The sequence below is a fragment of the Podarcis melisellensis genome (assembly GCF_964234715.1).
Source record: "Podarcis melisellensis genome assembly, chromosome: 9".
Classification (NCBI taxonomy): domain Eukaryota; kingdom Metazoa; phylum Chordata; class Lepidosauria; order Squamata; family Lacertidae; genus Podarcis; species Podarcis melisellensis.
In genome coordinates, this window is record NC_138541.1 from 20534136 (window position 1) to 20550570 (window position 16435).

The 16435-nt window shown below is 41.5% G+C and overlaps 1 protein-coding gene across 2 annotated transcripts; it reads right to left on the bottom strand.

Annotated features, from left to right (window-relative positions):
* Positions 1-709: 709 nt before the first annotated feature.
* On the bottom strand, positions 710-8208 carry LAMTOR3 (late endosomal/lysosomal adaptor, MAPK and MTOR activator 3). Of its 2 annotated transcripts, none has more exons than XM_081925499.1 (7): positions 8066-8208; positions 5448-5490; positions 5158-5192; positions 4024-4082; positions 2813-2946; positions 2287-2350; positions 710-1534 (listed from the first exon to the last, which is right to left on the bottom strand). In XM_081925499.1, the coding sequence occupies exons 2-7, from the start codon at positions 5454-5456 to the stop codon at positions 1461-1463; spliced, it is 375 nt and encodes a 124-aa protein (XP_081781625.1). In that variant the 5' UTR covers positions 5457-5490; positions 8066-8208; the 3' UTR covers positions 710-1460. The 2 variants fall into 2 exon arrangements, with proteins under 2 accessions (XP_081781625.1, XP_081781626.1); XM_081925500.1 differs by lacking the exon at positions 8066-8208 and adding an exon at positions 7941-8031.
* Positions 8209-16435: the final 8227 nt, after the last annotated feature.

Genomic DNA, 16435 nt, shown 5'->3' on the forward strand with positions numbered 1-16435 from the left:
GAACAGGAGAATACGAAGGAAGGCTTTTCAAAGCTGTATCTGGAACAATTTAATGCATTTTGTATCTCTTGTAAAATTTCTAATAAACAGAAAAGAGAACATCCTGTCTGTATGCTAGAGTAACAGGGTCCAGATTCGCAAGTCAAGGACCTGTTGTTTTTTTCTAAGCATCTTTTAGCGAGAAATGTCAGATGTCTCAAATGTTTGTGCAATGCTCAGATACTTGCAGCATTTCCTTCCTTTCCTGGAATTTGACACACGCTTCTCTCCCTGGGACATAGGTAGTACAGTGCAAAGAGATAATAGCAGTGCAGTCCTATCCTTGCCTACTCAGAAGCCCGACTGAATTCAACAGGACTTACTCACAGCTAAGTGGGGTTACAACTGCATACTTGGGCTAAGAATAAGCACCACTGAATTAAACAGGGATTGTGCTGTTCTTCTCTCTGCACAGTGTCCAACTAAGTTCACCCTTGCCTGGGTTTTCATTTTACCTCATCAAAGCAGGAGTGGGTTCTCCGGATGCTGTTGAACAATAAGTCCCATCAGCTGCAGCAAGCATGGACAGTGGCAAGTTGTAATCCTACATCATATAGAGGGCCAAAGTTCTCTCCACATCTGCACCACAGAAACACTATCCAAATCTAAGCAAGTTAGCCAGAATGCTGTTTTGCAAGATTCTTCTCTCTGGTAATAATCAGGCTACACATCTTATTCACACTTTTATTTCAATCTGTTTAGGGACATGCAAAAAGGTAAGATGAAGCAGCAAAGCAACAGAATTACATGAACTTAAATAGAAATGGGATAAAACAAGAAATTTCATCCTTCTGTTTTACAAATAGATATGCAAAAAGAACACTGATTGATGCGATCTCTGTTAAGAGCTCAGCTGTAGCAGTATTGAAGAGAACTAGCATGTACCTGTTTTTTTAAAAAAAGCTTCCAGGCTATTAGTATTTCTCTATCCAAACAAACCATGAGTCACTGATTGTGAGGGGAAGCTTTTCTAGCATTGATGCACAATGTGAGCAAATATTAGGAAGTCTTCATTGCAAGAATGGGAAAGGAAAACGTATTTTTGCATTGTTCATATAGTGGTAGTTCAAAGACAGGCACACCCGTTACTCGTACAGCAAGTGAGCTGGGGGTAGCCAATTCTGAACAGCATTTTTTTCCTATGAAATATATTATGCATGCCTGAAGTTAACTCCATGGGAGTCATCAGCTGGTCTCCACAATACCCTGTAGTTTTAACAAATGCACCTGCAGCCCGAACCCCCTTCTCCCCATCGTATTCTACATTTTGCTCTATATGCAACTTGTTTAAATTATTTAAAACAAGACAAAGTAGCATTTGCTCCAAGACATTTGTTACACGGCAGTGAGTTGGAAAAAACAAATCAATCTTTCCTGTCCAGCATTCAAGAGATGCTTCACTCTGGAGATAAAGTGCCAGGTTAAGAGACTTCCACTACTTGCCATAGCTCTTCAAATAAGGGAGCAAGCTCTTTTTCCAAGCTTACGATCAGCCCTACACAACCATATATATAAAGTAGAAAGGGAAGAGAGAGAAAAACAAAGTTTATATATCATACTGGAGGGATCCATTTGTAAACGTGAACTGATAACCTGTCTATACATTATTTGGGGAAACTGAACTTCATGCCAACATTTTGGCACAGGAGCAAGACATTCTCACTGCCACTGACTATAAACTAGATACTTGCAGAGGCAACACAGGATCTGGCCCATAAGAGCTTTCATTCCCTTTGTTCACGTGCTGAAACCACACTCTGCTCCTTGCGCCAAAGCAGCAGTATACACAATCACCTCTGCTGAGCCATCCCTTAACAGGAGTGGAGAACCTGTGTTCCTGCATAATTTTATGCAGGTGGGGGAAACCTAGACCTCTGGCATGGGCAAACTGTCCCTCCCCACTCCCACACAGTCCACAGGGCAAGGAGGAAGAGAGAAAGAGGGATGCCTTGCTCCCAGTTGGCCCATCCCCTGCCCTAGGAAAATCTCACGCGGCTTTTTCAAGGTGAGGGGACTAGTGGAGCTGAGCTGTCCGGTCACTGTGACTTTTGTTGTACGGCTCTGCTTCTATCATATTATCTACAACTTGGGAGTTGGAGAGGAACTGCCTGCCAATTTCATGCAACTGGCCCTTTTCTTTTAAGTACTTAGCATTTTGAAAAACCACAAGTGTACCCACATATTACAACTTAAATCTAGCAGTATGGGTGCTGAAGGCAGCAAAGCCTCTCAGTCCTGAAGACGTACCTGTGTTGGCATTGCTGCTAGCGATGAAACTCACAACCAAAGGCAACCTGTTGAACTGAACCACCTACAAGAAGAAAGACATTTCATTTCAAAATCCAGCACACAGTAAATGTTTCCTGGCAGGCAGTTCACTAGCCTCTTATAGTTCTAACCAGGTTCCATTTGTTGCTGAACTCCTATAAGCTCTGACCATTGGCCATGTTGCCTGGGGCTGATGGCAGTTGGAGCCCAACTTTACACAACATTACTGGCAGCCATTGGTGGGGTAAGGATGAGAATAGATTTTTACAAGGCACTGGCACACAATGCATCAGCAATGTAGTGCTGTTAACAATAATTTTCTAGACTAATTAAAAAGGTGAAGGAAACATCCTGCCAGATTATGATATTGGCCAAAACAGCTAGACACAAGCAGATTGCTTGCTGAAACAGAACACCACTCCTCCCATTCCAATACAATGCTTCATTACATTACTTGCAAAATCCATTCATCCGCCAATTCTGGAAGGAACACAATACATCTTACCTGATATGTGTTGTAGTAACAAATGATGCTTTTGTTTTTTGAAAGCCCAAGCTTGCTGCCCTGGTCTGTTGCGAGTGCAAAAGTTGACAAGAAACCCGGTCGAAGAGCATGCTCTGGAGCATTATCGTTGGCAACTAGAACAAGAGGACACTCTATAGCCAGTCTCCAAATATTGTAACAGACACATTTTGCACAGATAACAGGCATTTTTTAGTTGAACCAGAAGCACAAACCCAAGGGACTAGTCCTCGCAAGTGTAGTGAGATTGAAGCACAGTGCAATTCCAAAAGATCTTGCAATACTATGGCACAGTTAACATTTTTAAAAGAAAAATAGTCAATAGTCATGACTGTGAAAGAACTTGTTGACAAAGCCAAGGTGTGTTCAAGTGGGTTCCTAATGCTCAGCAAGTGGAGTTAAAGTGCCCTCGAAGGTCAACTATCCATGATCTGCTTCAGGCAGAATTTCCTGAACTCCATCTCTTCTAACTACCCAACTCCCTACCCCATAATAGAATTGAAGGCAGTATACAAATTAAATCATCAAGCAATATACCAGCCTTTTTGAAGCTTGGGGCCCAATAAGATGTTGGACTACAACTCCCATTATCCCACATCACTGGCTAATGGTCAGGGATGATAGAAGTTATAGTCCAACTATATTTGTAAAGGCACAAATATACAAAACATGTAAACATGAAGCAACTATTTGCCATTTTACACTGTTAATGCAGTACAGTATGGCAATGAAGACTGCAGTTTTGAGGACTGAGTGCACACAGCCCTGAATGCAGCTTTTTCTTCTAATGTAACTCGGAAGGAAACCAGCTCACACCGTTACCAAAGCACCAAGAAAGTGGTTTACACATACAGCTTCCTCAAACAGTATTCTTTTCTTCCACTTATTCTATCCAGGAAAGTGCATCACAGCTGACGAATAGGCACTGCGATCTCTGCTGACTCATGTCTACACTAGAAGCCAACAGAAGACTAGGGTGACAGGGAGTCGATATGTGTGCCTAGTTATATTTAAAATTTCTCCTTAGGAATCAGGATGCACAAGGGAAAAGTTTAAAAGGTGAAAATGATTTCATGTTTTTGTCTATTTCAAAGTAGGAGGAAACGTCTTGCTTTTGAGCAAACAAGGATTTTATATTTCCATTAAATTGAGGCAAATATCCTATCCAGATAAATACACAGGTTATCTCTTACCTTTGATAACAGGTACACCATCTCTGTCTGACACTACAATAGCATGGAGTCCCTCAACACTGGAAAAGTAAAAGAGGTAGAATTTTTAGCAACCTAACCAGAAATACTGTCAACTATTTCACATTGATGGTGCCACCTGCATCTTTTTTTAGCCTTACTCAGCTAATCAATTAATCACAACCTGCAATTTAACAATTACAGCACTGTATTAATGCCTCAATCAAAACCCACAACATTCTCAAACCCCTTTGAAGAATTTAAAGGTTCAGAAAATTATTCCCATTCTTGGTCCAAAAAAGAATTTGATGGGAAATACAGACCAAACTTTGAAGCTAAGCAGATGCATATATTCTACTTGGAGAAAGGATGATAAAAGTCTAATGAAGTATTATGTCTCGGCTTGTAGTGTCAAAACTTTGGAACCATTTAGTATTAATATTAGGTTACCTAATTATTAGGTTACTAAATCAAGGCTGGGAGCCACAGACACGTGTGTGTGAGAGAGCGGGGGTGGGGGAGAGAACAGAAGTCTCTTGCTAACATGGTTGGTATGTGTTGCAAGTTTCCCTGACTTAAGCTGTGTACCTCCATGCAATATCCTACAGACCCCAGTATGAAGTTCCTCAATAAGTGGAGGGACACAGCTCCCACCCCCCAACACTTTCCAATTAGGTACCTGAAAGTAAAAAAATTTCAAGGCAAAAAAAATTCCTTCCAGTAGCACCTTAAAGACCAACTAAGTTAGTTCTTGGTATGAGCTTTCGTGTGCATGCACACTTCTTCAGATACTTCAGATAGTGTGCATGCACACGAAAGCTCATCCCAAGAACTAACTTAGTTGGTCTTTAAGGTGCTACTGGAAGGAATTTTTTTTTGTTTTGACTATGGCAGACCAACACAGCTACCTATCTGTAACTAAATTTTTCAAGGTACAGTATTCATAGAACACATTAAATCCTACTAAGGCTGACTCCATAAGCATTACTGACTCAGGACATTGCTTTGAGATAAATGAGAATTATTCCCAACTCCCACTTAGAGAACAGGTTTAGCACTGGGTTTGAAATTTCAACACAGGTTTCCTGATATGTGAAACTCAAAAGTTCAGAATGTAAATCTACATAGGTACCTTACCTTGGGAGCTTTTTGTACAGGAACCTTTTCAATTCCTAGAAGAGGAAAGAAAAGGAAACTGTTTACCTTAGTCACTTACAGCACACATTAAGAGGTCATGTACTGGAGAATTAACTACGTCTTCCATTCACACTCATAATCACTCACTGGAAACCTCCATTACACCATAAGCTGTCCCTGAAAGCAGGGGAAATGGCCACTCTTTTAGGCATAATACTTTGGTACACAGCTCTCTGTCACATTCAACAAGCCACTTCAAAATGTGCATTATTAGTGCTAATTATACTTACATCCGCCATGTTGTCAGAAGTGTTCAAATGAACAGTCCAAACCCTTTGGGGGGAAAAAAGTTGCATGTTTTGTGACAAAACAATTTGCCCTTCTATGTGAATATAACAGAGAACAAATTTCTACTACACCACCCCTGCTACACTTAGCACTCACAGCTTGTTCTCAAAGTCACTCAATGCAGAGTTGCTATTGGGAAATGTCAACCCATAGCAATTCCAACCCGTGACAAGCCAAATCTGTGAAGCCCGACACCCAGGCATGGGACCATGGTTTTTTTAGACAACAGAACAACTCTCCCAGAAAGAGTAAAGAGGTATACCCACTTATTTGTCTGGAGTGCAAATGTACTATACTACAGGGATCCTATAGACACAGGAGGAGGAAAATCTATATTGTAATTGGAACCCCTTCTGAATGATAAACAAAAGCCAGAGAAGAATACAAAACGTACAGAGTTACAGGACTGCAACGGCCCCCTCCCACACAAAAAGAAAAGAAAAACCCAGGCTTACCGTGCTGATCCACTAGGGGAACCAATTCAAATACCAAGAGTATGTGTGGCACAAAGTTTTACTCAGACCCACTGAAAGTAATTTACATTATTAAGTCCACTGATTTCAATGGGCCCATTCTAAGTAAAACTTAGTTGACTATTACCCAAAGCCTTTATTTGGAACGACATAAAAGTGAATAACTAAAAAATGAACCCTTCTTCAGCCAAATGCTAAACCCCGCCCCAAAGGGGTTGGTGGGAGATAATGTTGGGCTGGATGAAAAATCCAGTGGTGCGGAAGAGTTTATACATGGGCTTAACTGGATTGACCCCATCTGGTGGGGGGGGGGAAGGCTATCAGGTTGCAGCAATATTTGGGCTAAAGGAGCAATAGCTACTCTTCCTTTGAAACGACTCAGTGCTTTACATTACATTGCAGAATACATATACTATATTTCCTAATTTTGCAACCTTAAGATAGATCCGCCCTTCAGTTGCTGGAGATAAGCTCAGTCATTTCCTTTAGACCTCCTCTGCTTCGCCACGTACCCTTTGACCTACCCCATTCTTGATTGTAATCTGCTTTAAAGGTAAAGGTAAAGGTACCCCTGCCCGTACGGGCCAGTCTTGACAGACTCTGGGGTTGTGCGCCCATCTCACTTAAGAGGCCAGGGTCCGGAGACACTTCCGGGTCACGTGGCCAGCGTGACATCGCTGCTCTGGCGAGCCAGAGCCGCACACGGAAACGCCGTTTACCTTCCCGCTGGTAAGCGGTCCCTATTTATCTACTTGCACCCGGAGGTGCTTTCGAACTACTAGGTTGGCAGGCGCTGGGACTGAGCAGTGGGAGCGCACCCCGCCGCAGGGATTCGAACCGCAACCTTTCGATCGGCAAGTCCTAGGCGCTGAGGCTTTAACCCACAGCGCCACCTGCGTCCCGGTAATCTGCTTTAGCTGTTTTTAATTCTAAATTGTCATAACCTGTCCTGGAACCTGCAGGTGAAAGGATAATAATCATAATCATGAATGTGTGCTCCTGCGGCTTATGTGGGAGTCATGTGCACCACCAGCAATAAGAAAGCTCTCTATCTCTCTTTCAAGTGTAAACGGTGATACAGTGGTACCTTGGGTTACATATGCTTCAGGTTACATACGCCGCTAACCTAGAAATAGTGCTTCAGGTTAAGAACTTTGCTTCAGGATAAGAACAGAAATCGTGCTTCGTCGGCGCAGCGGCAGCAGGAGGCCCCATTAGCTAAAGTGGTGCTTCAGGTTAAGAACAGTTTCAGGTTAAGAACGGACCTCCGGAACGAATTAAGTACTTAAACCGAGGTACCACTGTACAACACCAGCAGTATCTTATCGCGGTCTATCTACCAAGGTAGGGCTGTGACTCTCCCAAGCTCTTTCCTGGACGCCCACATGAAGAGATAAAGGCGAAAGCAAAAATGTACCAAATACATACCATTTGGCACTTATATACTGGGGGGGGGGGAGAGAGAGAGAAGCAGAGGATGTCATCAGCAGCGCTAACGATGACCAAATCACCGCGCCATCATTACCTCCCTGCGTAGGAGCCGACTCTTCTAGGGCAGAGGTCCCTTCAGCCCCCTCAGTCAAATACTGTATGTGTGATCGATAACGTGGGGGGGGGGGGCTTACCTGCCCAGCCCCCTCCCAGTATTGTATTCAAGTTGGTACAGAAGCCCGACGGAGCCAGAAACTTCCAGCCGTCGCCGCCCAAACCCAGTTGAGGAAACAAGGGCCGATGGCTTCGGCTTCAGCTCCGAAATTATCAGGAAAGGGAGAGGACAGGGAAGTTTTTAATGTGTGACATTTTAATGTATTTTTAATCTTTGTTGAAAGCCGCCCAGAGTGGCTGGGGTACAAATAAATTATTATTATTATTATTATTATTATTAATCGCCACTCCTTCTTTTGCGTACGGAATGAACTAAGCGTGTCCTAATAACTAATAACAACAACAACAGTAACCCACTTGTTGGTCCCACAGCGACAAGCGCGGGTCAACACCCGGCGCCTTCCTGCCTTCCCTCCCCCCCTCCCCCTTGCCGGTCTCCTGAAGGCCTCTTAACTGTCGGGTCCCCCTTTCCCCATACGCACCTCCGCTTTCTTCCGGGTTCAACGCCTTTAACAGCCGCCCTCCCTTTAAGCGAGCTCCTTCCCCCTCCCGGCTACCAGGTCGCGTGACTGCCAAGCGTGAGGCAGAGCAACTTCTCCGGGTCACTTCCGCTTCCGTTTCGGCTCCGGGGACGCGTCGGGGGCGGGAAGGCAGACGCACGCGCTACTTCCGGTCTGGAGAGGGGACGGGGGTTGAGCGGGAGAGTGTCTGATTCCAAGCCGGAGAGGCGTCCGCTACTGCGCACGCGTGGTTGCTGCTGCGACAGGTGCGTGGGTGCGCGCGCAAAGCGTCAAAGGCTCCAGCTGTGTGTGGTCTAGGCTCACACTCTGAAGTGCATTTCAATCAGGCTGCTGAGGAGTGTCTCCGGCATTTGCCTTTTTTTTTTTTTTGCTGCTGCTGCCAGCCTCCTCTAGAGTAAGAAGATGGGAGCCAGCGATATGTCGCCCTGAACTGTGTTTTATTCCAGGCTCCTTAGAGTGCAGGAAGACTAGTACCAGACAACTGCAATGTCGGCTAACAATGTCGTTTTTGATTTGGTCTTTATGTACTTAAACCTAGATTACTATTATTTTGGTAATAATTGAATTTATTGTTAAATTGCTTGAGTTTTGTCATTTTTGAATTTACTTTTTTAACTTTTGATTTTTTATTTTCAATTTTATATATTTCAATAATGTTACAATCATTTTGACATTAAACTCGACTTCCTTCCAACTCTTTCTGAGGTTCCTTAAATCTATTTTTTGTTTTTTCTGCATATTCAAAATTAACTTATTTATTCATCTACTTTAAGTGTATACTCTTAAAAAACTGCAGTTATTATAATAATCCTGCCAGTGTTCTTATCTGTTTAGAGTTTATTTGTAAATATTCAATAAACTATTTCCATTCTTTTTCTAAAAAGTTTATACTGATTTCTTATTTTTCTGGTAAGTTTCGCCATTTCTGCTTAAGTTTCGTCGTGACTTATTAACATTTTTGGGCGTCATTTTTTAATTTATTGGCATATTTTGTATATTTGTATTTTGATGTTTTGAACATTCCCTGTAAGCCATTTTGGGCACAGCTATTTGTGGGAAAGCGGCATATAAATCAACTCAATCACCCAGAAGATGCACTGACACAAAGTGACCAGCTCTAGAAATAACTTCCACTGCAGTGTTTTAAGGAGCTGCTTAGGTTGCAGTCCTGTAAACACTTACCTGGAAGTCAGTCCCATTGAACTCAAGGGAGATTACGCACTTCCTAATAGATACAAATTAACTTACTATGATTCTTGTGCAAAAAGATGGTGCCTAAGGGGCACTTGATTTTCATTATGTGGGAAGCTGAACCTTGATCCTTCAACATACACAGACTTCACCACTATGCCTTTTATGAAGCAAAAAGTATTTCATGAAAGTGCAGGAAATCATACTTCAAGTACTTGGACAGAAGTGCTCAAGTGCGTTCAACTAATTTGTTGGCCATCGGAAGCAAACCTGAATAACCATGTGTGTCAAACTGACAAGTGCTGTGAAGCATCTAGTAGAGGAAAATGAACACTAAGGGATTATGTTCTATTGAATTTCTTCTGCGTATTTGTAATTGTTGCCTGGTGTCTGTTGATGCAGCTGGTACTGAAAATATCATGTGGGAAGAATTCATTAGCTTTGGAATACTAAATGAGTTTGATGCTATACAATTATCGGTGGGTATACTACTATTGGCTTAAGAATAGGAAAATCACATGGCCAAGGATACGATGGCTGCTGTTACAATGGCAGGAAGGTAAGATGGCGTGAAAGCTAAAATAAAGATTAGATATTGCAAAGCTGACTTTGTCTCTTGTGCGGTACTCAATCTGTTTGTGAAGGACTTGAATGTACCCAAATAAATTACATTGGTACTGTCAAACCTCTTAAGTTTTTTCCTATGAGAGTGCAATGAAAATATGTCTTATTCCAACTGTGACATTTGGAAGGTTGCCGGGATAACTGGGTATGAGATGATAGGAAGAGAGTCCTGAGCCAGGGTTGCTGGGATCTGTTTGATGCTTGAAACTCTCCCCTGTCGTACTCTGCACCCTTTGAGTGTTTTTGCTTGACTGTAATGTGTCCTAAAACTCTTGCTTGCTTGGATGGAGAATAGAGAGGGATGCATGTAGAAACTAATCTTAGTACAGTGGGAAAGCTATGTTAGTTCTGCTCACTTTTGCCTCTAGGCCTGCCCACTGCTTGTATGTGGCCCCCAGAAGTTTGCCTGGAAGGGAATGTGGACCTCTGGTTAAAAAAGATTTCCCATGCCTGCTGTAGATGCTTCCTTTTAACATGCCAGTTCCTGAATGCAATAGGGCTATATAAACAGGTAAAAAGTCTTTTATTCACATTGAAAATAATTTTATTTTGATATAAGTTTGATATTACATTAGGTACATTACAAATCCGATCTTTTTTAAAACCTAACAATTAAATCTACAGTTAAATAAAATAGGATCTTTTTTAAGATGCCACCGTAAATTTAGTTGAATTTTCTTTGCATTCATTTTTTTAAAAGCATGATTCACAAACATCAAAGCTCTCATCTTAGCCCTTCAAGAGCCAACACTGAAGTTCCTTCAGATTTTTAAAGCTAGCAAAAGACATGTCTGGCAGTTCTGCCCTAAGCACATTTATTTAAAAATAACTTATTGATGCCAATAGAGCTTACTTCCAAGTTAAGCTTGTAGGCTTTTGACATCAACTTATGAAACGTCAGGGGGGAAAAAAAGTGGTTACTATCAGAAGAACATCCAAGGTCAGCAACTGGTTTGGAAACATTGTTTGGTCCTTAGGACATTTCCAATGTTATTTCACAGTTTAGTGGAGGAATGCTTCTGTTTATTTTCGCACTCCAGGGAAAAACAATACATGGGATTTCCCTTGAAATGTTGACCCTGTGAAAACTTGATTGTCCTCTCACACAGGCCCCGTGCAGACATAGTATTTAAACAAAGTTGCATCTGGAATACCTAAACCATTATTTGAAAATCCCTGGTGTTAATCTCTATACATGATTAAGGCTGTTTCTCCCTTCTCCATTCTTTAGTAGCAGAGCTTACTTTGGCTAGCTGAAACCAGGGTTTCACTTTATGTGGGGTTGTAACTAAAGTTCAGGCAACAAACAAAGGCTGCTGCTAATCACAATTAATTGTTATGACTGCACTGGGCCGTAATGTGAGGTGGGGGCGGGGTGGAAGGGAAAGAGAGAAATGCAGGCAAAAATGCTTTTTGTCATTATGACACCAAAATCCCAACTGCCTGTGCTACTCTGTGCAAACATACAATGGTAAAATATTACACCCAAGTTTGAGTTATGAAGCTGGACAATACACACATCTACGCACACAAATAGTCCCACACAGTAATTTGCAAACACAGTAATCGCCAAACCAATAGACTTTAGTGCAGAGTGAAAATAAAGTGAGGGACAAAATACACATTCCAAGATGCTTTCCCAAATTATTTTTCAAGACCACCTGAAACTTTGAAATAATCCTTAACATAAGGTATACATTTTTCCTAGATCTTTTTAAAATAAAAAACCTAAACTGGCAATTGACAGTTGAACATACTGCTGCCTTTCAATTTTTAAAAAAGTTTGTTTTTATTTATTAAATTTGTAGTTGCAGTATAACTAGATGATTCATATACTCTTTAAATCTATGGGGCCCAATATGCTAGGCACTTCAATAGGACAACTTTCATTTGTTCAATAGTGCTTGCTTAAAAACCCTCACAAGCCTTACTGAGGTGAATGAGGTTGACCTGTCAATGGATTGCATCAGCGCTAACTGAACTTGCACAAGATTGCTGTTAATGAAACACTATTGCCCCACCTAACATACGCCACCTCTGCAAAACCTCCCTCAAATATGGTTGAGGCATAGTTATGTATGAATAATCAGCTGCACCTCAACTACATTGTTCCCCCCAGTCTCTTTCCAAATTAGAAGAAATATTCTAATCTGCTCTAAATGAATCTTATTCGAAGAAGAGGCAGCTTGCTTTTGCTTATGAGCTCATCCTGTGGATTGTGGCTCAGTCAGTCTTAACAACCTGTTAAAACCATGCAACATTTGCTGCTGTTGCCATCCCATAATTTTTTGCAGCAGAGAAGCGGGAAAGGCAGCATTTTTTTTGAAGTAGAGGAAGAAGCATTGAGGGCACAGAAAGTGGGCCGTCTTTGCAAAACTGACATAGATTGGGATCTACAGTGCTAGTATTATAAAAGTTAGAAAGACAACAACTGTTTCATCTGCTGTTTCACCTATGTTAAGATTGCTGTGATTCAGCAGAGTGCAAACATGCGTTCCTGACTTGCTTGTTTTGTCCCGCTCTGCCTGGTTGTAGCAGCAACAAAACATGAGCCTTGGCTTAGTGGCATGCAAACCAGCAATCAAGGCTTGTTTTTCCCCGAGAACAAGCAGTGGTTCACACAGTGTTAAGCCAAGGCTACTGGTTTATTACTCAGAGCAGGGCAGAATGAAATAGGAGCACGCATTAGCCTGCTTCTCTTTCACAATTACCTTGATATGCCAGCCAGTCCACTGACTCAATAAGAGTGTACTTTTTCTTTCCCTCTAGCCATGTCATAATAGCTGCCTCCAAGTCCCTCAAAATAACTTGCTTTAAATAATAGGGGAGCTAAAGGACAGGCAGGTACAAAGCTGTCCATTAGTATGGACACAATTTTTTCTCAGTAGTTGAGAAATGGTCTGAATCGGAGTTCTGCTGTATCTTGTAAATGCGTTCACTGGCCAACTACACAGTTTAAAAAATGAAATGTCTATGCAGAGCACAAAAAGGATTTTTGAACAGAGCAGAAGCAAAGCACCCATGTTAGGTTTCCAGCTCAGGGACAAGATTTATTCTTTACAGCTACAGTACTGACATTTAGTCTCCTGCTCAAAACTCAGCTGCTCACTCAGGCTTTGAGGAGGGTTTCAGATATGTTGGTGTATGAGCCTGATCTACTGATTTTTGATATATTTTTAATTTGTTTTATGGACGCGATTTTATTGTCGATTTTATGCTGTTCACTGCCATGTTTTTATTTGATGTTGGTGGTATAGAAACTTTTGCAAATAATAAATAAATATATACCTGGTTTACTTACAGAAAAAACACAGAACCTACAATGTATAATATGAAGGAGCTGCACACCATTCATAAAAATGAAACATCTTGCATGGGAGTCCTCTTATACTTCAAGGCAGCCTATAAGGAGAATTGTGATGGCTCAGAAATAAGTAAATGACAGTTCAATCCATGAATTACTTAAATCAAAGCAAGTGCAGTACTCTTAACTCTGTGCAGCTTCACTCAGCATTAAAGGATCAAATCTGGCATCTTCAAGGGCTTCAGACATAACTAGTTTGTAGATTAGGTAGTGGGTACCAAGGGCTAAATTATACAAGAGATTAGTAATGATTCCTCTGCTGTTTCCAGTATAAATAACTCCTGATACCAAAATCTAAAGCGGAATTTGCTAATAGATTCAGGGTGAGAAATTGGCATTATTTTCAGCTCTCCTACCCCCCTATCCAAAATACCAATGTATTTCATATCTGGCAACAAATGTGCCCCTTTGATTTCAGATAAAAAGCCTGGGATACAAATCTTTAGGCAGCTCATTTGCCAGAAGAAATGTATTTAGCATTAACTCTGAAAGTGTTTGGACCAAACCAAGCATCCTAGAGCACAATATAGATCAGGAGGCTTAGTTTGGTCAGAATCGAGTACAGTATACACTTCTAGAGTTAACACTAAATAAACTGCCATAGCTGCTAGAGGGCCATGAAAGTTTGTGTCCCAGGCTTTTTAGTCTCATCTACCCAAATTGATGCTTTTGAATTATGGTGCTGGAGGAGACACTTGAGAGTCCCATGGATTACAAGAAGATCAAACCTATCCATTCTTCAGGAAATCAGCCCTGAGTGCTCACTGGAAGGACAGATCCTGAAGCTGAGGCTCCAATACTTTGGTCACCTCATGGGAAGAGAAGACATGAAAGGCATGACAGTTACAGAGTTAAACTATTCTAATTGCAAACGGACTATTTCCCATGCCATCAAAAAACCACTAATTATGGGAAATGAATATGTTAAGAAGAAAAGACTGCTTGTGTTTTCAATTGAACATATTGCTTGACAATGTATTTTTCAATTACAGTCCATAGAGCACCCCCCAAAAAAAGTTTCCTGAAAGTCTAAGGAGAACAACAATGCACAACAACAGCAACAACAAAATCAAAGAATGACATCTTAACACTAAAAGCAGATATTTCAGGCCACTTTTAAAAATGGAGGACTTTATGCTGTGAGTAACACACACTTGTTTGCATTGCAAGAATAAAGTATCTAGTATACCAGGTCTTGGTTGTTATAGAAGGTTGACCCAGTTCAGCAAATATTGCAGATTTAGAAGTTTAACTGTAATCAGTATGAGCATTCTCCAAGTACATTTCAGTACTTTTTCAATATTACCACTTGGATTGAAAGATGCACAAGTGGAAGTCAGTTTACACACAAGAGGACTTTCCCACCAATCCTATTCTCTGCAACCTCCCTCTTCCCCTCCCACGCTGCTCCCGAGGGTTTGGAGAGACTTGGATGGCATGGGATGTGACAAAAAGGAGACTAGAATCAATGGCAAAAAGGATGCGCCTCATGTATGAGCAGATGAACTTTCTGCAAGGACAAGAGAAGCTTTGTATCCAATCCCCACGGGTTTACAATGGCAGTATTAACTGCTTGAAATTAGCCTTTATCATGGGAAGTAGGTCCAATTATTGCTGGGGTGAGTACTAGTGCGGCCTTCCGTTTACTCGAATGAAACCTGCTGGATCTGGTTGTAGCCTGTCACAAATACTGTGTGTGCCTATAGCATTCCCTACCTCAGGCATAGGGCAAACTTGGCCCCCCAGATGTTTTGGGACTACAACTCCCATCATCCCTAGCTCACAGGGCTAGAGGTCAGGGATGATGGGAATTGTAGTCTCAAAACATCCGGAGCGCCGAGTTTGCCTATGCCTGCCCTACATTCTTGCTGCACCTGCAGTATGGCAGGGGAAGAAGCGTGTCAATGGAAAGCTTTTCTTCTTTCACCAATATTCTCATGGCAGAATCCTGGGTAAGCTTCTACAAAACCAAACCGAAGACCATTAATGTATTTTAACCTTTGGTTACCAGTATTTTTTTTCCAAAGCTTAATAACTGCTTAATGATTCTTGCAACATTTAGTTTTGCTAATTCAGGAAAAGTGATCTGGGGAACCTCAACACTCAGAAAAAAATGGGCAGCATACTGTGCAGCGCCACTAAAAAAAACAAGGAAGTTGTCAAAAATTCAAAGAAACATCATCAGGTCCAATCAAGAAACCCTGGTCAAGAACCCCAGCCCCGCGAGACAAACCAACCATGCACAGATGTGACTTATGTATCTAAGAACGTAATCCTAATTAAATTACAAGGAAGAGTGGAGAACTCAGTTCCAAGTAAAAGAGGTTTGCAGAATCATCTAATACATTAAACCAAATTAGGCATATTTTAGTTCCAGGCATGTCCCAAGATTTTGAAAAAAATGGAACCTACAATATCTACTTTGCTAGAAATCCAAAAGGCACCTTGGCTCCACCCATACTGAAAATGCCTGTCTCTACCGTTTTGTTCATGCAAGGAAGACTGGCAAATTAAAGTGGGTGGGGCAGATGGGGCGTTATTCAAGTTATGATACTGCATGTACATTCTAAGTATCAGAAAGTACTGTATACAACATTAGTTTTGCAATTCAATACAAATTGTGTGATCTTCAAAACAAAATAATCGCACAGGGTTCACATATATTGATCAGATAATGCAGGCATCAGGAACCTCTACTGATTATCACTTATGGAACCTTGCATATAAAGATGCTTAGGTACTGCTGCATGGCTTCTTTTTGTTTACCCCATAGCTTAACTGGGAGAATAAAGAGGGGAAACTGATTAAAGTGCTCAACTGCCACATATTCTTTGAAGCTCACTTTGGAAACACTCTCCCTGTGCCTAATACTACTTGTCCTACTCAAGTCAGTCTGTTCCAACCAACATTCTTTCTCCACCTGCAACAGTTATAATTATCTAGGAAAGGTTATGCAAAGCAGTTATAATCCAGAAAAACATCTTTGAAATAATGGTGTAGTTTTGCTCTGTATTCAGCCATCCAACTCTGTGTTCATGTGGTCTCCTAAATCAAGGCCAGGCATAGGCAAACTCGGCCCTCCAGATGTTTTGGGACTACAACTCCCTAGCTAACAGGACCAGCGGTCTGGGATGATGGGAATAGTCTGATGA

Excerpts from the sequence above, each read along its gene's own strand:
- LAMTOR3 (XM_081925499.1), bottom strand. Across the intron at positions 2,351-2,812 it reads GTTACTACAACACATATCAG|GTGGTTCAGTTCAACAGGTT; the intron begins GTAAGATGTATT and ends TTCTTCTTGTAG. Across the intron at positions 1,535-2,286 it reads TAGCAGCAATGCCAACACAG|GGCTGATCGTAAGCTTGGAA; the intron begins GTACGTCTTCAG and ends ATGGTTGTGTAG.